General features: G+C 35.5%; 1 protein-coding gene across 1 annotated transcript in view; it reads left to right on the top strand.

Annotated features, from left to right (window-relative positions):
* Positions 1 to 25,432, top strand: part of Acvr2a (activin A receptor type 2A) — a 75,309-nt gene that overhangs the window by 29,880 nt on the left and 19,997 nt on the right. The window contains exons 2-4 of the mRNA XM_050139945.1: positions 14,086 to 14,293; positions 15,025 to 15,134; positions 15,268 to 15,422. Coding sequence (XP_049995902.1) covers positions 14,086 to 14,293; positions 15,025 to 15,134; positions 15,268 to 15,422 — 473 coding nt within the window. The remainder of the gene's footprint in view (positions 1 to 14,085; positions 14,294 to 15,024; positions 15,135 to 15,267; positions 15,423 to 25,432) is intronic.

Genomic DNA, 25,432 nt, shown 5'->3' with positions numbered 1-25,432 from the left:
TTCACAAAATGCAAAATGAGTGAACTAATGAATGAATAAATGCATGAAAAAAACTGTTGTTTATTGGAAATTGATGCAGATAGTGTTTAAGTGATAAGTGGGAAGAGGGTGTGTGAATTCCACTAGGAATTGCTTTTTAGATTTAGTCGAAAGCCAAGGGTTAGAATTGTTGACCCCTGACTCACCCACCAGCCAGCTGCTTAACTGAGAATGACTGATGGCTACAGTTGTTTCCATGTCCTTTCAACTCATTTTGTCTCCACTCCTTTTCTTCTTTGCTCTTCCCTTCTCCTCAGTGTAAGTATGAAAAGGGACTTCTGACTCTTGATCCCAGGTTTCTGTGCTCAGGAATACCTGAGCAGAGATCTTAACAGTGTGATCCTCACTTAGATTCTGGCATTCTCAGTAATTTTTACCTTGTAAGAAAGCATCTTATCATTGGACCTCCTTCCAGTATTATTATCTCAGAAGTTTGCTTCATGTTGAAATGTTTCATAAGTCCTGTAATTATTAATTCTAGTTCATTGAATTAATTTTAGTTCCTTGAATCTTTGTTTCCAAGAGCACTGAATGCAGAGGTTTGTATGGAGAACGCAGGATGATATTTAAGATATGCTAGCAAAGTTCCAGTTTTTTTTTAATAAGACATTTCATTTAAAATACAGGCAAACGTTTTTATTAAGGCAGCACTTATATTAATATTGGAAAGGTACAGTAAAGCTTAGTCTGGTCCCCTGGAAGCCATCCATCATTTTGTTAATCTTGTATTATCAAATTTAAAAGTCTTACTTACTTCTGTGGTTCCACATTATCATGTTCCTGGATTCAAAAAGCTTTTCATTATCTTAGCTTAGTAAGCACGATTTTTCTGGCTTCTGTTTTATATAGGTGGGAACATATTAGAAAGCAGTTTGTTCACCTATACAGTACAGCTTATCAGTTATTGATTACAATTGAAGTAAACATGACATTTCATTTATAAATTCAGGGTAGTTTGTGAACTGATAATTTTCTTAGGTAATATATATATATATATATATATATATGAACTGATAATTTTCAAATTTGCCTTGGCTTTTTTTTTTGTGCAGTAATAGTTTTTGAGCCTGGGTAGGATAAGGACAGATATTTATTTTTTATTCTGTCATAGTTTTGGAGACTGGGAGTTCAAGATCAGAGCATTATTAATATCTAGTGTGGTCCTTCCTACTACATGTTTATTTGGCACAGAGGAAGAGGAAGAGCACACTCTCAAGGGCCATTTTTTTATGATAGTGGAAAATGTGACCTACAGAGCTCACATTTGGCCCCACCTCCCAGTATCTTCCAGCAGAACTTTTGGAATTCAAGCCATGACCTACAAACCTTTCCAGGCTTCTCCTTCAATAGCACTGTGATGAGGAAAGCGGGAAGAGTGTACCGTGGCCCAAGAGAAGAGATGTGTAAAGAAAGTCTGCTGTGAGCTGCAGCAGACCACGGGCCAGATGATGAAAGGTCTTGTGAGCTTCATTTGAGATCTTATTGTGAGAACTACACCGGTGGGAAGCGGCTGAACAGTTGGAAGTCAGAGGAGGCTTTAGTAAAGATTTGTCTGGTTTCTGGATGAAGAATTGGTTGAATAGGGGAAAATGGAAGCTGACGAAACAGATAAGACTTTTAAATTCTGTTAACACTTCCGACAGCAGCAGCAACAAAAAAGGAATTTGCTTAGATTTTCTAATTGTATTGCTTATAACTTAAATTATTGATGGATTGACTTTATTCTTTTTTAGGAAGAAGGGAGCTTCTGTTAGGAATTCTTATTTGATAGCCTTAGGTAGTATGTCTTACTGACGAGCACTCACATGAACAGGTGGTTTCATGGTGAGCATGAGTGTCTTTGGTGTCTTTACAGAGGCTTATTCTGTTATGTCCCTATAACTAATTCCGGCAAGAAGTCAGTGTGGCCACTGGCCAAACAGGCAACAATGACAACTAACTGTGTTTCATGTGCTAGGGTGGGAAAATTTTCCTTAACTTTTACATAGCTTATTGATTTTCTAAGTAGTGTTCAAGACAAAATCCTACTTTTCTGTAGACATCCTACATGACATTTCTTTAGTAAAATGCATTAATAAGGATGCATGCAGGCTCTTCATTTATGTTCATCATTCCTGCCTTGTTGGCCACTTTACATGAAAAATTAGAAAAGACTTCAGTAGATCTTCAGAAGAATCAAATATTTTTTGAGTTATTTACTTGTTTATGTTAATGTATCTGTGTGCGTACACACACGTGCTTGTGTGTAAAGGCCAGAGGTTGACATTGGATGTCTACCCCAGTTACTCTCCAACTGAATTTTGAGACAGGGTCTCTTGCTGATTGTCTGAACTGGCTGGCCAGTGAGTCCTAGCAGTCAAGTCCTCATGCTTGGGTGACGAATACTGTGGACTGGGTTAACTCTCCATACTTGCTTTGTGAGTTTCCTTTACTTCCTATGCCCTGTTTTGAAAATTGGTTTGAAGTTAAGATGTTTTGAAATTATGTTCTTTTTCAGTCTTTCTGTCTAATGCCAAATATTAAAGTGCCTGGCACATACTAACCAATTCTGCATTCAGGTTGATGGCAGACAGTGCTCTGTGTGAAAGATGCAGTGTTCTTTAAAGTTCCGTGTAGTGTGCCCTCATAATTGGCTTACTTGGATGTTCTTGGCAATGATGGAAAGCCTAGATGTGGAGGGAAAACACTGCTGGATGGAAGTCATTTCTTAAGTGTGAGAAGATGAAGGCCAAATACTGGTCTTTTTAAATTTTTCTTGATTGTGTATCAAAATGTCTACAACCTTTTTCATTCTTTTAAGTCATCTTGGAGGAAACATTATAATCGATTTTGTTGTATTGAGTATTTTAGAATTTGAACTCAGGTCAGTTAGCATCTCCCATCTTGGTTGTTTTTTAAATTAGTGTATATTATACATTAAAAATATGTTCTGCTATGCAATTTTTGCATCTGGTGCTTTACTACCATTTATAGTTCCTCCTGCCTTTTTAGCACCTTTTCTTGAGCAGCCCTGTGTAGACTAGTTTGGATACGAGTTTAAATGATGAGCTCCTGTACAAGTTTTACCAATAAAAAATCCATTCTTCTTTGTATTAGTTCTGTTTCTAGTAGTGAATTAAGGAATAAGAAAGAAATAAGCAAGTTGTAAAGATGCCTGGCCAAAGGATATCTTTTTGAAGCTCTACAACTTTGTGTTACAGCATTTTAAGAGAGTACCTTTTCAAATTTTGGTCTTTATATTTATTTGGTGTTGTCTGTATGGGGAGAAGTTGCTCTACTTTGTACTTATACTATGTTATCTGTGCTGTACTCAAGCAGCTTTTCTTCTGCCTCAGCCCCCTGAAGATCCTGGTTTTACTTTGGTATTGTCAGGAATTTACATAAAGAACTGTTGGATAATCAGTGCTTAGATGTGGGCTTCTAAGTGCTTGTGCTCATCATAAAATGTGTATGTTTGTGTGTAGCATCTAGTGCCACAACATACACTGTTTGTATTTTAAGCATATTCTGTATTTTTAAAAATTTGATACTATATACATATTACTTGCAAGATCTTGTAATATTTTGTTAAACCGATAATAAGTGCTAAGTATGGAAATTACACACACAGCAAACAAAATAAACAAAATCCCCAATATTTCTGGGAAGCATGCCAGAAAATGTTTGTGTTTTCCTTAGAAGTGATTGTTTGGCGGTAAAAAGGTGCTTGGTTTGAGAGAGAGAGAGAGAGAGAGAAGAGAGAGAGAGAGAGAGAGAGAGAGAGAGAGAGAGATCAAATGCTGCACTACAATGCAGAAATAATATTTGAGAATTGATTCCCTTTAGTCATATATCTAACATATCTATAAGAAGTCTTTGGGGATAAAAATTTTGGGCAGTGGTTGGTCCTCTAAAGAACTTGCAAATAAAAAAAATGTATAAAAGTTAATCAGAACCAAAGGCCATACATCTCAACGAACTTCTGTCTACTGGGAACAGCCTTTACAACAGTGAACTAAAAAAGGCTCTCAGCGGCCAAGTATGGAAGGTGACAGTTTCTTGATGTGCATTAACATAGAAAACAGGATACTAAAAGATCTATACTATATTTATACTTGTATGAAAACAAGTCTGGGAAAAGAGCTTCCTAATTGGACATAAGGCCAGTTCAACAGGAGGAAATTAATGCCTGGTATATAGACATTTACTGACTGGGCCAGCCAAGTCCTGATCCTCGGGAATCTGTAACTTCCACTTGGATCAAGTGCGAAAGAGCTCCTGGAACAAAAATGTAAACTGAACCTTTAGATCCCCTCCCTTCTGTCTCCTTTTTTCCTTACTCCTCTCAATTCTTCCCCGCTCCCTCTCCCTCCTTCTGTCCCTTTCTTCCTGCATCCCATCTTCTTCCTTCTTTTCCCTATCTCTGCCTTCTTTCAGATAAAGTCTCACTATGAAACCCATGTTTGCCTTGAACTTTCAAGTTCCCGACTAACAAGTTTGTAATGTCATGCCAGGGCTTTTAGTTACTCAGTTTTTTGACCACTAGAAATTTTGTTGCTTGAAAATTAAAGAAATGTAGTTTTAAAGATAGAAAAAGCTGTTGATGATTCTATGTCTGTCTGTCTGTCTGTCTGTCTGTCTGTCTGTCTGTCTGTCTGTCTATCTATCTATCTATCTATCTATCTATCTATCTATCTATCTATCTATCTATCTAATCTATCCATCCACCTATCCATACATCTGTCATCTATACATGCATTTATATTTTACTGTGTATGGATATTTTGCCCATGTGTATGTTTGTGAACCACCACATTGGTGCCTTGAATTTAAAAAAGGCAGAAGAGTATGTTGGGTCCCCTGAAACTGGAGTTTCAGATGGTTGTGAGTCACCATTTGGGTGCTGGAAACAGAACCCAGCTCCTCTGCTAGAGCACTAAGTGCTCTTAACTGCTGAGCCATCAGCCTCTCAGTTGCAGTTTTAAGCTGATAGATAGTACTTTGAGGGAAGTGTTCATTTGTACCTTTTGTGTTCCCTGCCTGTGTTGGTCCTTAGGGTGGTGCTGCACGTCACCTTCACAGGCAGAAGTGATTCCTCTCAAGATCATGCACAGTCACCTCTACTCCACCTTCACTCTCATCCTCACTCTCCCTTGTCCCTTACTGTTGCTCTCCCCTCAGTCTCCCACTGTCACCATCATTGTTGCTCTCGCCTTACCTCTGTCTCTGTCATGGTCACCTTCATCCCCACTCATTCTCATTCTCACTTTCACTTTTTTTTTTTTTTTTTAACAGAGGCTTGATGAGTTTAACAACAACAGCACAAAAGATCTACATCTTCCAAGGGGGAAAAAAAAAACATCAAAAAGGCTCTATTATGATTCTTAGAATTTACACTTCATCTCTTTTATGCACAATTTTCACTATTGTGCATTTTAAAAATAGCTTATGAATTTTAATCTGAATATTGTATGTAGAACACAAGTCCATTCCCCAAAGATGAACATCTCATATTAGAAATCTCCTTTTAAAGACTTGATAAAACTTGATTACCTAGCTCTTTGATATAAATCATCCTTTGAAAGATTGCCAGAGAACTGTAGATTCTCGTGACTTGACTTACTTTATAGGTAGAATCCCCCAGGTATGCATTTATAGGCTAAAGCAGTTTCCTGTGTGGCTTATCTTTAAAGCAAAGTTTTATGCTGGACAGTGAGACTAAGCCATGAAGGTTTAACAGAGAAGCAGGGAAGTTTGGGACAAGCATTGGCATCTTAGAAGTACAAGACAAACATTTAGAAGCAGACAGCTACCTAATACAATAAATCATACCTCTGGTTTCTTACTTTGCTATGTTACAGAACTGAGGAAAGCAGAGCTTGGCCTCTGTGTTATGTGTCAGTCCTTTCAGTGCTGTGACATTTGTCAGTGTAGACTTAAGAGACCCATAGTTTTTCATGGGATTAGTTTACTGTGGCTCTTGGAGTTTCCCCCACCTCTATTTCAGCGCAGTTTAGTCATTGTTTTTTGATGCATCTTTAAAACACCTTTCTTTTAAAAAGATAAAATCTTCTTGAGAGGCTCAGGCTGGTCTTGAACTTCCAGTTTTCCTGTCTCAGCCTCTGGAGTGTTGGGGTTGTAGAAACGTGCCTACTTTCTCACTCGTGTTTTCTCTATTTATTTGTGATGCTACATCTGGACTTCGGAGCATTTTGGATTCAGACCTGTAGTTATGGAGATCACACTGTTCATAGAATAGTTAAGATCTTCACGTTATGTGGATAGATAGATCCTTCCATTGAAAGAACTTTTTAATGACAGTGTTAAATGGGATTTTTAAAGTGTTGTTCACCAAACAACAACTGAAATGAAAGTGAAAATTACCCTGGTGAGGGAGCTGCTGTAGGTGGTCAAAGTGAAAGTAGTAAGACAACACTTGCTGAAGATGTCATTTGAATAAGACTGTTTTGTAAAACAATTTATATTTTTATCATTCTGAAATGTAAAGCAAAATCAACAAATTTAGTATACATTGAATATAATTAGGTAAACAGATTTGTATATCTGTTTTCTTTTTTCATATAAGTCCCCAGGGATGGACTTTAGGTTGTCAGCCTTGGTGATAAGAGCCTTTACCCATTGGGCCATCTCGCTAGGCCTGTCTATTTTTCATTTGTCAAAAAATTTAAAAATATTTTTGGGAGAAATTAGGAATATTTCATATTGGACATTAGTATTCTATTTATTTATGATAGCTTTTTATTTATGTGTATGACTATTTTACCTGCAGGTATATATGTGAACTATGTACTTGTGTGCTGTCTAAGGAGGTCAGAAGAAGGCATCAGAACCCCTGGGATGGAATTACAGTTATTTGTTAGCAGCCATGTTGATGCTGGAAATTGAACCTGGGTTCTCTGGAAGAGCAGTGGTGCTTCAAACACACACACACACACACACACACACACACACAAGGTTTCCTAATGTGTTGAACATCCTAAAATCATTCATTTGTATAGTGTTGCACAGAATATTTTGATACTATTTGATTTTTTAATTTGTACAATAAGATTGTTTGAATGAAAAGACTTCAGTTTCTTCAATCTGTCTTCCTTAGCTGATTCTCTTGAGTTCTGGTCTGTCTCCAGAGTGACAGGAACAGTGAAAGGGAAATAGAGATTGCTTCTCAAATTATTACATTTTAAACATCATTGGCTTTTTCTGGTAGATTAAGTTGCCTATGGGAGACACAACATGTCACATGTCTTGAAGTATGTGCACATTGTGGAATGGCTAAGATACATCAATTTACATGTGTATTCCTGCACAGACTTAACATGTAACCCCCAGTGCCATATATAACTGATAAGAATCAGTCGCTGTCTCTGAGAGGGGCAGGTATGTTCCCTCTCAGTAGCATAGGCCCGGCTCTAGCATATGTGTTTTTTTTTTTTGTGTGTGTATTTTTAGAACTTGTTCATAACCTCAGGAAATATTATTTGTGTAGGAATGAACTTCAGATTTTTAAGTTGCCTAACTTTTTTTTTTTAAAGAGTTGTTTCAAACATAGGAAAATTTTGATAGGATGAGTTTGGTCGCAATGTTTTTAATTTAGAAAAAATATAGCATGCAATTTGTAATCTCAAATGATATTTTATTTCCAATCTCACCTGTTTGGTATTTGATAGATTTTATTCAGTTGTTGCATTATATTTTGCTTTTTATCACTCATATATGTAGGAGGGCAGGTAAGATGGGTAGTCTTACACCAAGCATGTTTTTGAAGAGTACGTTTGTATTATTTTTACTCAGAACTACTGGCCATACAGCTCTATAAAATGGTTAAATATTTTTTCATATTGAGAGTAACACATTTTAACTAATTAATACTTCACAAAAATCAAAGCTTACCAAATAGAAACTGTTGAAAATAAAATTAAAGAAGCATGAAACAGTTAAATAATTACTCAATTTCATATTAAGTGATATCTAGATATTATGTAGGCATCTAAATACCTTTTTTGTGCAATAGTTCACTAAAGTTGACTCTCATGTATTATGCTAGTTACGAGTTTTTAGTCATGAATGAATTTTTTGTCAGCACACACACAAAATCTCAAAAACAAAAGTCAAAACTGGCAGTTTGACAGAAGACACATCAGCCATCACCATTTATTTATTGCCTTTCTAAATGAAAATATGCCGTTTCAGCAGTGTAGCTTTCCCAGTCATGATTGTTTATGCCTTTTTTATAAATTAATTTTTCTTTGAAAAAAAGTTGTGTACATTTAGCACTTACAGCATATTTTGAAATAATATACACATTATAGAATGGGTAAGTCATGTTAATTTACACGCATTACTTCATAGATTTAAAATCTAAATTTCAGTGCCATCCTGACATGGAAAAGGATACATGCCCACATGCATACATGCGTGAATGCACACGTGCACACACAGACTGACTAGAATCTGCAAACAGGGCCAGGGAAAACAGCTCAATGGCATGTGCTAGGCCTTAGATTTGTTCCTCCGAACTGTAAAAACACAAAAATAGTAACAGTAAAGGATACCAGCGTGTGATACTTTTTGACAGTTTTTATATTTGAAGGTTTTTATAGTAAATATTAAATTATACAAATAAATCAACAGATATTAATTACTTTACATTGGATCAGTGAACACTTGAGAGAACGAATAAGTACTGGTGGTCAGATTTTTAGGGTTTTGCTATTTATACCAAAAAAAAATTGAAAATAGATACATATATGAGATTTAGCCTGCAAAGTTTCATGAAATAGCTGGCCTTTTAGGAACTGCTAAATTGACCATGGTGATGGAAGGGATTCTTTAAATGTATAGTTGCTTACATAGAGTATATAATCCCTTTAGCAATTATTATTGTAAAAGCTACCTTTCCTCATTGCATTGCTTTGTTCGTTTATTAAAAGTGGTCTGGTTTGCTTGAATCTATTTCTGGCTTCTTGTCTGCATCACACATGTCTGGAATCTTTCTGTACTATCTGTCATGTTGCCCTGATGTTTTTAGCCACATTGTAAACCTTAACATTAGAAAAGTGATGAGTGACTTCTCTCCAGTTTTATTTTTTCAAAAAACTATTTTCTAATAACCTGGTTTATATCTACAAATAGGTTTATGGAGATTTTGATTGAATTTAAATAAAGCTGTACATAACATAAATTTAGGGAGAACTGTCATCTTTGTTATGATGAACTTTCTAATATATGAAAATTGGATGTCTTTTCAAATGTTTGGATCTCTTATTCCATTAGCATTTAACAATTTTACAACACTTGTGTTTTGTTAGATTATGTTAATTTCTAAACATTTTTTTTACATAAAATGTATCTTGTCTTGTACTTTTTAGACTTCCATTTCATTTTGCTTATTGTTAGTATATAGAAGAGCAGCTGATTTTGTTCTTATCTTGTCACTTATTAATTCTAACAGATTTCCTTTTATTTAAAATTCTTGGAAATTTTTAGAAAAGTAGTATCATCTGAAAGTACAGTTTTATTTTTCTTTTCTCGTCATTATACCCATAATTTCTGTCTCTTGTTTTGTGTCAGAAATCAGAACATTCAGTCTATCTTTAAATGATTAAGAGGAGTGTGGTAGATGACCTGGCTTTGTCTCTTATCTTAGCCTGAAGTCTTCCTCATTATATATGACCATTAAATATGATGTCATTGGTGGGCTTTTGGTAGACCCTCTTTATAACGTTGAGGAAGTTCTTTTCTATTCCTAGTATGCAGTTTGTTTTTATTATAAACAGGCGTTAAATTTTGTCTGGTGCTTCATCTTTTTTGGTGTATGTGTTCATACTATTTTTCACTTTTATTTCCTTTATTTGGTAGACTGCATTGAGTTAAGTCTGAACACTGAACTAGCCTTGCATAGCTGAAGTAAAACTATAGTGTCTTAGTTCTCTTTTTTGTTTTTTAAAAAAACATTATAGATTTAATTTATTAAAATTTTGTTGAGTTGTTTTTTTTTTTGTTTTTGTTTTTGTTTTTTTTTTTTTGGTTTTTCGAGACAGGGTTTCTCTGTGGCTTTGGAGCCTATCCTGGAACTAGCTCTGTAGACCAGGCTGGCCTCGAACTCACAGAGATCCGCCTGCCTCTGCCTCCCGTTGTTGAGAATTTTTGCATTCAAGTTAGTGAAAAGAAGGTCTTTTTCCTTGCCTGCTGTTACTTTTATCAGTATACTACAATTTAAAATTGTATTGAAATTAATTAATTGTTTAAAATTAATTTTAACTTTGAAATGAATGAGGAAGCACTGGATCTTTTTTGTTGTATCTGGAGGAGATTGTGTATAAAATTCTATTTATCTGCCATCTTTTAGTTGAAATTTCCTTTTTCATGGAAAAGTATTTTTGATTCATTGTCTTGGGTTATGTCTCAGGAGTCCTGTTTATAGTTTGTTTTATTTTTTCCCCTAGTGGTAAGAAAATGAAGCAGTTAGCGTTAGTCATCAATACAAGTACTCTATACAGAAATATTACATAAGTTACTTAGATAGTTGATTGTGACTAGAATTTTTGATTTACTATAATTAGACTGAATTATGATTCTGGAGAAAATTTGGACCCAGAATGAGCCTGCTTCATTTTATAGATGTAGAAAGAGGTAGCGAAGGATTTGTTTGCTTGTTCAAAGTCACAGAAGAGGTTGTAGGTTCAGGCCAGTCTTTAAGCTAGGGGTTGTTAAGATCATTAGATCGTCCCTGAGAATTTGCAGAAGAAAAAGAAAAGAAGCACATACATGGTTATATAAATATATAGTATGCATGTGTGTATACATATGTGTTTGTGCAATATGTGTACACATGTATATATCCTCTAAATACACTGTTTAGCTATCTCTTTTATAGGACATAGAAAGTAACACTGAGTTACAAGAATGAAAGAAACAGGATTTAAGAATGTGCCTTACATGCAGACTTTTTGTAACGGCGTAAGCGAATGCAGACAGATTGTCAAGATATAGACAGCTTTAATGGAGGAATAGACTTACAGAACCACTGTTCCCGCGGAGACCAGGAAAGCAGAAGAGAGCGCTGGGAGCACGCTCACCAATTTTATAGGAGAACTTTAGCCTGAGGCGAACACGCCCCCTAAGGGGTGGGACTTATCCCTACAACTTTTATGCCTACTTAATTTTTTTTGAAATGATAGTTTTAATTATTTAGAATTATTTTGGGAGAATAAACTTAGGTATAAAGGTTTAGTGTTTAAGAAAGCTTTAGACTAAACTATAGCATCTGAACAATAGCATCTTTTCATAGAACTACACTTTCAAAGTCACAGTGTGAACTTTAGAGTGTAAGAACATATGTTTAGATACATTTAGTTTATTTCTATAAGTATCATGTTATTTTATTTATTGTTTATTATGGAATGTATGAGACAAAGAGTACCTACAGACCAACTTTAGGACAAGTGAAGAAGATTGTCACAAGTTTCCTCAAGCAATTTTCTTTACCTCTGAAAAAAATAAATGATAATCTAGATCTAGAAAATTACACAGAAAATTTATTTAACTTTAAAAGATAAATTTTAGAAGTACTTTAAAGTGATTAAAGTGATCATTAGTTTGTCTTTTGTCTATACTAGGAGGAACAAATATTTCCCCCTTTTTGTCATTTCTTTTGTACTAAATCCTCTTCAGAAAATCTTCAGACTCACTCTCAGCAGAATACTTAAGGAAACCTTTTTCATTGACTGGAAACCAAAGGTGTAGCCCATTTGTTACTAAGGCTACAAGCAATGTTTGTTTTGGTCATATTTAGTTTAAGATATTCCTGTGCTGCAGTGGACTCTTCCTTTGAAGACTGAAAATAGTTACACAGTGTTCATTCATCTATATATTCATCCATCCATGCATCCATCCATCTATCCATCTATCTATTTATTGTGTGAGTTAAATGGACAGAAATACATAGGACACTCAACTCTAGCAAATCAAAGGCAGATTAGCCAGCCTGTTGGAATAGTAATAATGGCAATGCTTTAAGAGGGAGTTGCTGATCACACAACCTGTGGGCCAAATGTATCCCAGAATGAATTTCTACGTTAAGTGTTTGGAGAAAATATGAAGGATAATATTTTTTGAGATGCAAAAATTGCAAAAAGTTTAGTTTTTAATTTGCATAAATAAAGTTTTATTGGAACACAAACTATGTTCATTCATTTACTGTCTATGGATACTTTTGTACTTCACAAGCAGAGTAGTTGCAACAGACCATATGGCCTGCAAAGCCTAAAATACACACTGTCTGGACCTTTACAAAAAAGTTTGCCATCCCTGTTTTAAGATAAGAGTGTGGGCAGTACATGCTTTTAGAATATTTTGTACAAGAGAAATTGGTTTGCTCATGTTTTGAAGAAGTTTCAGAAAAGAAGTAGCTTAGAAAATGACTGCTAATGTGTACAGATAAATAGTAGTAGCAGTCCTTGTATAGAATACAGATGACATAGTTGTCAGTATAGTTTGCAGTATGCCATCTTATGACAGCATTTCTGCACATAGACACTACAAACTCCTAAGTACATCTCTCTTAGTAATTGTAGAACAGCTGTTCTCAAGACTTAGGCTCATAAAATTAAGGAACTCGTGTTAGTTTATTGTTGCTAGGACAGCATACGACCATCAGTGACTTAAAAGACTTATGTTGGATCCCAGTTTCATTGTCTCAGTCACTTGTGGGTTGGTTTCATTGCTATGAACATCGTAACTGTCCAGTCAAACCCCACCTCCTGGTAGACAGGAAATAGAGTGAGGACTGGGGAGAAGGGATATTGTACTTCAAGTGACCTACTTCCTACAAGCTCCATTATGGGATTAACTCATTGATTAGGTCAGAAACCTCAAGATCTAGTCACTTGTCAATAATGCCTCCAGTTGGGAACCAAATCTTCAACATATGAGCATTTTGGACCGATATTTCCTGTCCATAACACAACTGCTCCAGAGAATTTTTTGATTTTGAATGTAGATTGTATGTTTTCCATGTTAGAAATGAAGATATTTTAAAATGGCTATTTGTTTAAAAATAGCAAGTGTTTTTTATTCTGTTAGTAAAAGAAGAAATCTTTATGAAAAATATTTTCTAAAGCAAAAAGAAATGTGATATTTCTTGTAACTTTCGTTATTCGCTTAGTAGAAACAGTGGGGTTCCTACTTCATTCTGTTTCTTCATTCAACTGCTGTTGTATGTTACTTTGGTTGTTGTATTATTTTCATCTAGCCATACACAGTTATGTAGTTAGAGAAGAGGAATAATTTATTTAGATGTTTGTATTTTTGATATAATACCAAAATTCAAGAAGTATAGTCTCTTCTTTTGGTGAGCTGCCTTTCACTTTTAATGGGTTTTTACACATGAGTGCTTTTGTAACAGCACATTAATTCTTTTTAGAAACTATTGATTCTTTGTATTATATGGATCTTCTGGATGTTGGTTCATTTTACTATTTAGAATTCAACGGCCACATTTGTTAATATTACCACTGACCTCACTATGACTTTGTTATCCTAATGTAGTTCAGGTACAGGTCTTCCACAACACCTGTTTTTACCAACAGATTAAAATTTTACCCTTGGTGATGCATATTAATGCAAATTGCTTTACTAAAGAGACTCACTTTTGAGAGTCTGGATTCCAAAGTCTGCATGGCCCTGCTTTGTTTTAGTCTACAGAGTTGAGGGAACTACAATACAGGAGAATTGTTTGTTTAGATTGTCTTTTGTCGTACAAAATATTTTTAAAAAATGTCTGTGGGAGGGTTGAAAACAATTTTGCTTTTTTTGTGTTTTTAAATTAAATGAAGCTGACATTGTCAAGAGAAATCTTGTAATATATGTGGCTAATTCAGATGATTGTGGTTATTTTTATATTTAAAGTATGGGAATTAACCTAGCAACATAAATGCAAAGTTACAACACTAGGGAACTTGCAAGAGTGCCTTACGTGGCCGCCTTATTCCGAGCATAGATATTAAGAGCTGTATAGTTACATTAAGATGTTCTGTTATCTTACAGGTGCTATACTTGGTAGATCAGAAACTCAGGAGTGTCTTTTCTTTAATGCTAATTGGGAAAGAGACAGAACCAATCAGACTGGTGTTGAGCCTTGTTATGGTGATAAAGATAAACGGCGACATTGTTTTGCGACCTGGAAGAATATTTCTGGTTCCATAGAAATAGTGAAGCAAGGTTGTTGGCTGGATGACATCAACTGCTATGACAGGTAAGAATGTATGCATCTTCAACTCTTTCCTGGAGTTGTCTCAGCCTTATTGTTGCTGAATGCCACTAAAACCTTGGTGCAGTTGTGTGCTGTGTCTTTAGGTTCATTGATATTTAAAGTTGCTTTTAAAAAGACAGATATAGCTGTTTCTTAGTGGTTGAATGGAACTTGTTTCTCGAGGCTAACTCCATGTCTTTTCAATGACTTAGTTCCTGTGTAGAAGGCCGCTGCTTTGTATTTTAATTTAGTCAGCCTGATTGTGATCAGTTCGCAGTGTGTGTTGTTCACATTCTCTGCATTTTTATTTTTAAAATCACAACCTTGCTTATCTGTTCAGGAATTGTAAATGTACTACTTTGAAAAACATGACATTCCCAAAGCTAGTTTGGGTCTCTGATGTTGAAATATGTTCCATTCATGAGATACAAGCTCACATCACTTAATGTACGTGTACGTTTATTTAGCTTTCATTTTTTAATATTCACAAAATGGGTAAGTTCCATTTCCCATGAGCTAATGCAACTCCTAGACTAAATTGCCTCACTGGCTTTATTTATTTATTTTCTGCTGGTGTTTCATATCAGAAGTCTAGAAGAGTTTTTTTACTTTAAAGAATTGATAACTGGATACTCAACAAATATCTTCAATTTGAATGTCTGTCTTAGAAGAAACACGTCTGTTGTAGGGTCAGTATAATAATATTGGTGTTAATTTTTTTTTTCCCCAAACAGGACTGATTGTATAGAAAAAAAAGACAGCCCTGAAGTGTACTTTTGTTGCTGTGAGGGCAATATGTGTAATGAAAAGTTCTCTTATTTTCCGGAGATGGAAGTCACACAGCGTAAGTAAAAAATCATGCTTGTTTTACTACTACTTTCTTATATTTTATTTCCCCCCAAATCTGACTCTATGCTTACTACATATGATAGAATTGTAGACCAAATCCGAACCATTTCCTCTTCCCTCTTCCACAGCCACTTCAAATCCTGTTACACCGAAGCCACCCTATTACAACATCTTGCTGTATTCCTTGGTACCACTTATGTTAATTGCAGGGATTGTCATTTGTGCATTTTGGGTGTATAGACATCACAAGATGGCCTACCCTCCAGTACTTGTTCCTACTCAAGTAAGTTATTGTCCTATATTCTCTGTTGTGCATTTTATATTTTAAAGAAGTGTTAACTGAGGTATATATAACACAGTAACATGTTAGCCAGTTATTTCCTTTTGAGTTCATTTTGGAATGTTTATTGTTATGGTAACTATAGCTAATTGCAGACTTCCCTAGTCTCCTCTGCAGTCACACTGTTCTTCCAGTATGGAATGGTCTCTGCTTGTATCTTGAAGTAATTAATGATGAAGTAGTCTCGGAACCTCCTTTGTCTTTTCCTTACTATTCTCTATTCATATTTGATGCCTTTTTAAATACCCTTTGCCAAAATATCCTTTGATTGTTAGAACTGATCCAGAGTTAGCCAAGAAAGTGTGGAAATGGGAGGATATATATATATTTGTAAAGCTCTTCTAGGTAAGAGGTTCAGAGAAATATTTCTCACAATGTATTACTGGTAATTCAGGTGTGTTGATTTGTTTACAGCATAGTAAATGTATATTGAACACTAAAATTTTTTAAAAATGTCTTTGATTTTCACTCACTTCAGAAATATTTATGAAAACAGCTGTACTAGGTAATCAGATTAAACTCCCTGAGTTTTCTTTATTATCTATTGTTTAGAGTGCTGCCATTGGTCTAGTGCTACATAGAACTTTTCATGGAAGTAGCTAATATTCTACATGCTCAAGAAAGCTGGTAACTTTTGTTTATACTTCCTTGAGCCATCTTTCAATTCTTATTTTTACTGTATTTCTTTAAACTCTTTAGAATACCTTGAGCCTTCTGGGTTTTTTGGTTTAACTGTGTTTTTCTGATGTTAGTAGGCTAAATGGTTAAATTTAATAAAAGAAAACAGTAAAATCTGGTATTTTAATGATAAGAACAATTCTTTTTATCATTAAATCTTATCAGATGCTTGCTGGTTTGTTTGTTTGTTTATTTTCTGCTGATGTTTCGTACCAGAAGTCTAGAAGAGTTTTTTTTTTTACTTTATAAAGAATAGATAACTGGATACTCACATTATAACTGGATACAAACATTATTTACATAGCACACCCAGCAATCTGTTGAATTAGCTCATTGATTTCTATAATCTTAGAAAGATGTATGTGGAAAATAAACCCAGTGACAAATAACATCTGTTAGTGTCACTTTAAAATTTTTAATTTAAAATTTATTTTTTAGTATCTAACTTTAGAAGAGAAAGTACTCCGTGCTCTAATAATTCTCTGAAAATACCCTACATTTATAAATGTGATAGAAATAGCCTAAAAACACATTTAAGTAAAATTTGTATGTAATTTAGTAGAATTTTTGCTAGAGGAAATTTTGAACAATAATACAATGTTATTGATAGAACATTGAGGTATATCCAATGCTGGTATGAGAGAGTAGTTAAGATGTTTTTAAGTATGCATGTGTGCGTGTGTGTTTGTTGTGTGTTATATTAGCCCATACATTAGATGATTCTCATAGGAAGTAATAATTAATTGAAAGGTTTAACACTTTATTCTTTAAAGAAGAAAAGACACCGTTAATATTTATAAATAATAACCAAAGATAAGTATTCTCCTCTGGGTTTTAGATGTTTGTTGCTGTTGATACTCTCGTATGTGTTTAGGAATGCTGGAAAATAAGGGATCAGTTTTGTGGTTGAGCAACTTGGCCTAGACAAGTTTTTTTTTTTTTTTAATATTTATTGCTTTATAAACAATACCATTCAAAATTTCCACTTCCTCCCCTCCTCCCATTTCCCTTCGTTCCCCACTCACCCTCCTCCCTCCCATTAGAAGTCCAAGGCCCTCCCCTCTCCATCCAGGCCTAGGAAGGTATGCATCCAAACAGACTAGGATCCCCAAAAGCCAGTACATGCAGCAGAAACAAATCCGAGTGCCATTATCATTGGCTTCTCAGTCAACTCCCATTGTCAGCCACATTCAGAGAGTCCGGTTTGATCACATGCTCGTCACATATACACATTGGAGTACTACTTAGGGGTAAAAAACAATGACATCTTGAATTTTGCATGCAAATGGATGGAACTAGAAAACACTATAAGAATGAGATAACCCAGACCCCAAAAGATGAATATGAACCTTCTTCTGGCAATGGATGGAGATAGAGACAGAGACCTACGTCTGAGCACTGGACTGAGGTCCAGTTGAAGAGCCGAAGGAGGGAGAAGATGAGCAAGGAAGTCAGGACCACGAGGGGTTCGTCCACCAACTAAGACAGTGTGCCTGAGCTAATTGGAGCGCACCAAAGCCAGCTGGACTGGGACTGAGCATGTGATCAAATTGGACAAGTTTTTATAAAAAAAATACAACACAGAACTAATTTTAAACTGTCGTTGGATTTTAAGTTGTGTGCAAAATGGCATTGTCTTTTATGTGGAATCTCACTCTGGTCACCTCCGAGTTTCTCTGAAATGGTATAACTGTATACTTTAAGTTTATTTTTGGTGAGAGGTTTATGCAAATTTTGTAATCCTTTTTCAAAAGGCTCTTTTTAAATTTCAAAATAATTGTTGATAATACAATTATAATAATTCAGAAGTATTCATCAGGCATTTGCTGAACATTTAAATGCTTGTTCTAGGGTGCTCATATGAATAATTATGCACAAACACACCAGTATGTACGTGTGTGTGTGTGTGTGTGTGTGTGTGTGTGTATATATATCTTCTTTCCAGTGACTTCTCAATTGTGATACTGGTATGTAAGGATAATCCTTGGGATTTGTTAAGACATTCACATTCCTGGACCATACTCCTGAATGTTTAGACTGGGGCCGTGGATAAATTGTATTTGATAAGCACTAATTTAATTTTATCTCACAGGACTTAGCATGTAGTATTAGGTTATAGATAAACTGTGACTTATAAAAGCTCACAATTGTCAGAGCTGGAGTCTAAACCATGATGTTCTTCAAGCTTTGTTTGCTCCATTTACTTTTTTGTTTTCTTTTCTTCAGAAAGCAGATACTTCTGAATACTATTTAGGGAATTTAGTAATATTAGTGGAATCTCTATATTGTGTTATTGTCCGGTTTACCCTTCTGCTTTAGGTATTGAGTAGCATGTGTACCTAGTCAGGTGAGCACTTAGCGTCATTTGTTAGCCTCTTACGAAGATGAAAGAACATACATGCAGCTGTACAGAAAACATATATTCATGTGATTTCCTTTAGATGTTGTTTGAAAATGAAGAATACATTTTTGAACATGTGAATCAGTCATAGGCAGAAATTCCTGGCTAGTGGTTTGATTCTACCAGTGTACACTCATTGTTTAAGATGTTTTGGAGTAGAAATGAGTGGGTAGGTGAGATATACTGCACATTTAACGTCTGGAGGACATGTCTGCATCCTCAAAGTCCCTTCTTCCCAGTTAAAAGACCTATTAGGAAAAGATCTTGTAATCTTGCCAAGGGTACCTGGAACATTTTCTTTGCACCTTGTTTAAGTGCTTTAGGAAAATGACATAGTATTTTTTAGTACTTAGAGAACCTTTCAAATCTTTGGCTAATGGCTGGTTTATGAATAACCTGGTATCTTGGAAGGAATTTGCCTTGTCAGGATCAGTAAGTGGGTTCTGTCAGTTAAGTAATAGAAGTCATGATAAAGACACCATTTATTTAGAGTACTTTTCGTCTTTATTATAAATATTATTTTAAGTCATATAGGACATACTTTAAAATCTGGTTCTTTTTTATTTTATCATTCATTCATTCATTCATTTATTTATTTATTTTGCAAGATAGATTTTCTCTGTGTAGCTTTGGAGCCTGTCCTCAACTCTCTCTGTAGACCAAGCTGACCTCGAACTCACAAAGATCCACCTGCCTCTGCCTCCCAAGTGCTGGAATTAAAGATGTTCATCACCACCTCCTGGCAAAATCTGGTTCTTTTTAATTATGATTCTTTATGATTAACAAAAATATTTATTCTAAAACAATTTAACATGATTAAGGATTAAAAAAGGCAGATCTCTTTTTTTTTAAATTGAAGCTGTGGATGTTTCTTTATAAGTCATAGCTACAGTGTTTCTAAGTGTCCTAGTATCACTGTTACCACAGTCATCTGGGATGAAAGTATTGGGGAAACTACTGTTTTTAGTCCGGCCATTTTCCAGGCCCCATTCACCACCTCTTATTCTGATGGTATTGTATACAGAATGTTTCTGCCCAGAGGCTGATGCCTCTACAGTCTGACAGCTGCTCTGCTTGTTTGCATGCTCTCCTTTTACCTCTGCTATTGCTAGAGCAATATTGTATATGTTGGATTATGTTGTTTCTGTGATTAAAAGTACTCAAAAACTGTTATTGCTTTACACCCTATGATGTGTGGTCCACTATATACCATCTTATAATTCTTTCTCCATAGTATACGAAACCATCCAGCATATGCATCTAGAGTTGTATTTATTTGTTACTTGAGATGGTTGAGAAGATACCACTCAATTTTCTCTTCTCTGTGATTCAGATAAATAATCCCAGGAGAGGAAAACTTATAGTATCCTGTATACATCCTATTTCATAGTTTATTATCCCACTAGTTTGTCGGCTCTTGAAGACAGAGTACGTAACAACCGTGTTTCCAGTGTTTGTGAGGACTGACCATCCTGTAAGCACTGCATGCTAAATTCAGCTTGTTTTGTGTAGAGTCATATTGAGACAATAGCATTATTCAAGGGAATTCCTTTAATAAACATATACTTTTAGGGCTTTGCCTTGATATAAATCTTGAGATTGTATTTTTGGAAGATGTACAATAAGTTGAAGTATCCTAGCTTTTATAAGACAGTGACACGATCAGACTCAAGAAGAGCCTCTTTTTATTATATAGGTCACGTTTCTTTTGCTTATGCTGAAACTCTTTCCACACATAGGAAGCTCGCACACTGAGTAAACTGAAGGCAAACTGGTTTTTCTGGTGATAGTGAGTCATGAATATGAGACACTTGGTATACTCCTATCATGCCTTATTGTGGCAAAGAGTTAATGTGGTTTCAGTAAACTGTATGTGAACTTAAGTTTTCTATTTAAGATCCATACTCATGCTGATAAAACCTACCACTCGATCAAGTGAATATTAGAGTTCAGAGATGACTTACCTTAAATGAGGTATGAGGTTAGCTTTTTGCTCATTTTAAAAGGTTATATAACTTAAACTTTAGTATTGCATTATTGTTCTTTTTAAAGTGACATCAGTTTCTTTTGTTTATATTATCATGATGTTTTGTCTAGTTGTTGGTTTGAGGTAGAGTAAGGGCCTTCAGATGTTGGGGATCCCCAAGTTGAGCATGCAAAGTAATCCCATTGACCTTAATTATTAAAGTAATAATAGGTTGTCATTTCATGCTGTGCCAAATTACTATCCACTGAGAAACTAAGTCATCTGTGAAAATGCCTTGTAGGGTTTTCCTCTTGATCATGAGCCTATATATGACTCCATTGAAAAGTAGTGAGAAACCAAATTATGGGGTAATATATTCAAGTCAATTTAGGAAAGTGTTCTCCTTTCTTTCTTGGTAAAGATGTAGGGGAAACTTACTAAGTTTTATTGATAATGTTTAGTATGCTAATATTAAATTATAGGAAAAGTCTAATATTTATGGAAGCACACTTTCTAAAATACATTTTTAATTAAAATATAAGTACCTCATCACTTTTCCCCTTTTCCCTCCTTCCTGCAGTTTCCCTCCTTCCAGTTTTTTCCATATCTTCCCCCCCCCCGCACTATTAATTAAGGAATTAATAGCTTCCTTAAACTATTTTTTGTTACATACATGTATGCATAAATGTAAAGATATAACCTGCTAAGTCTAATTGTGTTGGTTATGTATATGATTTCAGGGATGACCCCTTTACATTGGATTTAGCCCTGGGAAAGGCTAATTTTTCCTTCTTTCTGCACCTACTAATTGCCTGTGCTTCTTTATCTAGGGGTTGAATCCTGTGGGAGTTCCCTTTCTTAGTAGCCACTTCCTAGTCCTCTGACTCTTAAAATTTTTCTACCCCATCTTCCATACTGTTCTCTGAGCCATAGATACAGGAACTGTGATGTAGATGTATGTATTGGGGCTGGACTCCCACAGTCTGTTGATTCTGCATTGTGTCCATTTGTGGTGTTTTGTTATGGCTTCCATTTGCTGTAAAAACAAAGCTTCTTTGATGGCAGTTGTTAGTAGCTTCGCCTATCTGTGCATATAGGATATGGTTTAGAATATGGTAAGGAATTGTGTTGATCTAACAAAATAGTGTTAATAGATTCTTTTCTAAGGTCCATGGCCTCATTAGCTTTGGGAATCTACATATATTTTCAGGCATTATTTCCCTCCTTTGAGGGGGCCATAAGTCCAATCAGACAGCTGTTGGTTACCACTGACATGTGAGTGCCACTTATTACATCTGTATGGATATCTCATCATGCTGGTCATTGTGGTTCATAGGTGTCACAGCTTCCCTCCTTTGGTGACTTGTATAGGATTTTTCCGGTACCATGGAAGCTGGACCACATGAAGGAGGTTTTTAGGTCTGATCCAGTTTGAATTAGCATTGTGTGGCAAAATTTTTCCTGGGAAGATGCAACACACTTGTCTACACACCCCAAATGGGGTTACTATAACAGACCAAAGTCCAGCCTGGTGAACCGTGAGTTTTATTGGAGTTACTTACTATATGGGTGACATGTTATCAAAAATGACTCAGTGATAGCTGAATCACCAGAGCCGAGAACCTGGAGTGTACTACACAGCCTGCCGGCAGTTGGAGGGTGGCCTTTCCTCATGGCTCAGTTCTAAATCTCTTCCAGGCAGCTTCACTGATTTCTGCTTCTTCTACGAAGCTGGTTAAGGTTTGGCTTGTTAGGTCTGCAAGGGATTCTCAGCTTTTATTGCGTATTCTGGCAAAGAGGCTTAGTGAATCTGGTCAGTTTTAGGGACTTCCTGAAACTGTTATGAGTTGTTTATCTTCCTGTTTAAGCAGTTTCCTTTCAGGACGCTGTGTTTCAATTACCAAGGAAGCTGTTACACACAACTAGGTTGATTGATTAATGGCTAGAGTTTATTAAGACATGATTTTTCCCCCATTTTTTTTCCCTCTCTGCTTAAAACAGGGCTATGTTTGTTGTATGGACACAGATTATTTAGAAAGAGTTCTATCAAAAAGGAAAGTCATCTGCACTTTTCTTTTATGACTTTCTGAAAATAATTTTAAGATTGGTGTGCATCCTTGGATATCTTTCTCTAGCTCCATCTGTTACATTTTCTTTTTCTTTCTTTTCTTTTTCTTTTCCATTTTCTTTTTCTTTCTTTCTTTTTTCCCCAAGACAGGGTTTCTCTATAGCTTTGGAGCTGTCCTGGAACTAGCTCTTGTAGACCAGGCTAGCCTCAAACTCACAGAGACCCACCTGCCTCTGCCTCCGAAGAGCTGGAATTAAAGGTGTGTGCCACCACCGCCTGGCAAGTGATGTATTTTTAAGTGAAACTTAGTAGAGTGTTTTTGTACGCTTAGGAAATACTATATAGTATAATGTGTGTTTATACAAATTGTGTACGTTTAAGGTATACAGTGTGATATTTTATCAGTTTAGTAAAGTTCATGTGAGATTTCTGATAGGAGAATGTACATTTCATAAGTTTTTCAACCATATTGTTTTAACATGCTTAAATGCCATTTAATACTTGCACATCTTTGTATATGTGTATTCTTAAGAATGGTGCAAGGCTGCTATAAATATTTTTCCTGTGTGTCCCACTGTGGTATATAATTGTTTTTGTATCAGCAATTAAAATTGAAACCTCATTTAAAATGTACTTCTAAGCAAAATTTTAGACATTACTGATCTATAGTAATGAAAAAATTGAAAAAAATTACCCTTACCAAGCACACAGATTTTTTTCTAGTTACAATTTCTATATAGTCAGGTGGAGATTTTCTAAAGCTTACTTCAATATAGTCAGGTGGAGATTTTCTAAAATTTCTATATCCAAAAGCAAAAAGGGATAAGAGGAAGACAAAAACCTTGGAGTTAAACCTTGTTAGAGTAAAGCTACATATTACACTTATTTGTTAAAGACAGTTCTTTGCGTGCCTTGGCAACACACACACACTACTGTAGGTGCCCACCCGCCACTCAGTTCTTAGCGTCTGGGATGCAGTTTTCCTTTTGTCAGCCTAGAATTGGGCTCATGAGTGTAGACCAAAATTCATGATTTGTCTTTTATCTGGCGAGCAGGAAGTAGCCAGGAGAAGGCAAAACTTTTTCCGCACTCTCCTTGTTACTCGAACTCTAGCCTAGACGTCTTTCTTTATTCCTTGCTACATCTAGAATCCTTTTCTATTAATTTGAAATAGTAGAAGTAGAAGAGTTCATTTGTTAATAAATACTGTGGGCTGCTGTTCTGTTTTTGGTGAATCTTTCTCGGTGCTTGTGTACCTTCTCTGAGCCCTGCACTAAGCATGCTACCTAGTACAGGTGCAGGAGGGTCCCTGATTGCCCTCTAGTGGCTCACAATTACGTGAAGGTAAGATGAAAATTGGCTGTTCATTTAACTTTGCCATTTGGAAATGAAGGTAAAGAAATTACGAAGGGAGTATCCAGTGGAAGAAAGATCTGATTGATATTCGGTAGTGCTGAGAGAACTCTGTTTGAAGTGTGGCCAGTGTTAAAATGCTCAGTAACTGTCTGCTGTCATTGTTGCGGCTTCAACTCAGAAGGAATAATTTTCAGTGAAACTCTTACTGGTATAATACTCTGAAATATCTGTTTCAGAAAGTTCATTTTATTGAAAAAATATCAGGGTGCTCACAGGAGAAATGACACTTAGAATCCTGTCCTGAGTGACAGTGCCTGGGCTTTTATTTCGTAATTATTATTCATTGAATGGCTTATTTCAATAATTACATGGAGTCCATAGAAAACCAAGGAAAACTGATTAGAGTTCACTGCTTCATATTGAATATAGGTTTTATCTGTGCCTAGATAGTCTGGTAGTTAAATATTTTCTCACATCAATTTCCATTCTTTCACCTTCACTTAGAGGTTATAAATGTTAAAATAAATAAAAGTAGGGTTTCTTTATAGCTAGTCATAACCCTCATGCTTTTGAACAGCAGCTGAGAGGAGAATGGGCTTTCCCTCCATCTCTTAGGATTCTGTACCCTAGTGCTGGCTGCCCTGTGCTGCTGACAGCCTCGGGAGTCTGTCCAGTGTTTGTATTATCTACATTGCTTCCTGTTTGCTTTCAGGAAATGTACAATGAGAGAAGCTATAAGGAATCTTGGGATCCAATTAATAGAGCCATGGCTGAGCATTCGACAGTATCAGATTTATTCATTTATTAATCTCTATGCCTGCTTTTTTTTTTTTTTAGCTCAGAAACATTGTTACTGTTTTACTTTACGGATTTTATGTCTGTTCTTGCTTGTTGATATTCTAAAGAATGAATTGTGACATTTCTAAGAATATATGATAATTAGATGGATGACTAAGAGGAGACACATTGGGAATTTGTCAGTTTTCACAGAGTATGGACACTTGATAGTCATAAGAAGAGGTTGTTGAATGTGGTGTCAAAAATGGAAATTACTTATCAATCTAACTAGATACACTTAAAACTGTACGTATGTGTGTGTGTGTGGGTAAAACAGTAAAGTAGTATATGTTATATGTGTATTTATGAATAGTATATCAAAGTCTCTATTTCTAGCGTGATTTCTTTGAATTTTAGATGTGCATAGTTAACTGCTTTCTGTACTCGGATATCTCTTACATTACCCATTCAAGGATAATGATTGTCTTTTCCAAACCCGGTTTTCAGTAAATACAGCATTTGTCCATGTGGTTGTGTAATCTAAAATCTAGGATGTGTCCCATGTTTTTTCATTCCCAATTGTCCCCTCTACTGCTTCATTTTTTTCAGGCTGCTCTCCTCAGGGAAAACTAGTCAGATGTCTTAAAGGTGCTTAAGCTCGTGACTTCCTTCCTACTGATTTTAGTGTTTAATTATGCATTTGTTTG

Source organism: Alexandromys fortis, unplaced genomic scaffold (assembly GCF_014885135.2).
Source record: "Alexandromys fortis isolate MF-2015 unplaced genomic scaffold, M_Fortis_MF-2015_v1.1 scaffold_33, whole genome shotgun sequence".
Lineage (NCBI taxonomy): Eukaryota > Metazoa > Chordata > Mammalia > Rodentia > Cricetidae > Alexandromys > Alexandromys fortis.
The sequence above is the reverse complement of the archived record's forward strand: the minus strand, read 5'-3'. Positions and strand labels throughout refer to the sequence as shown.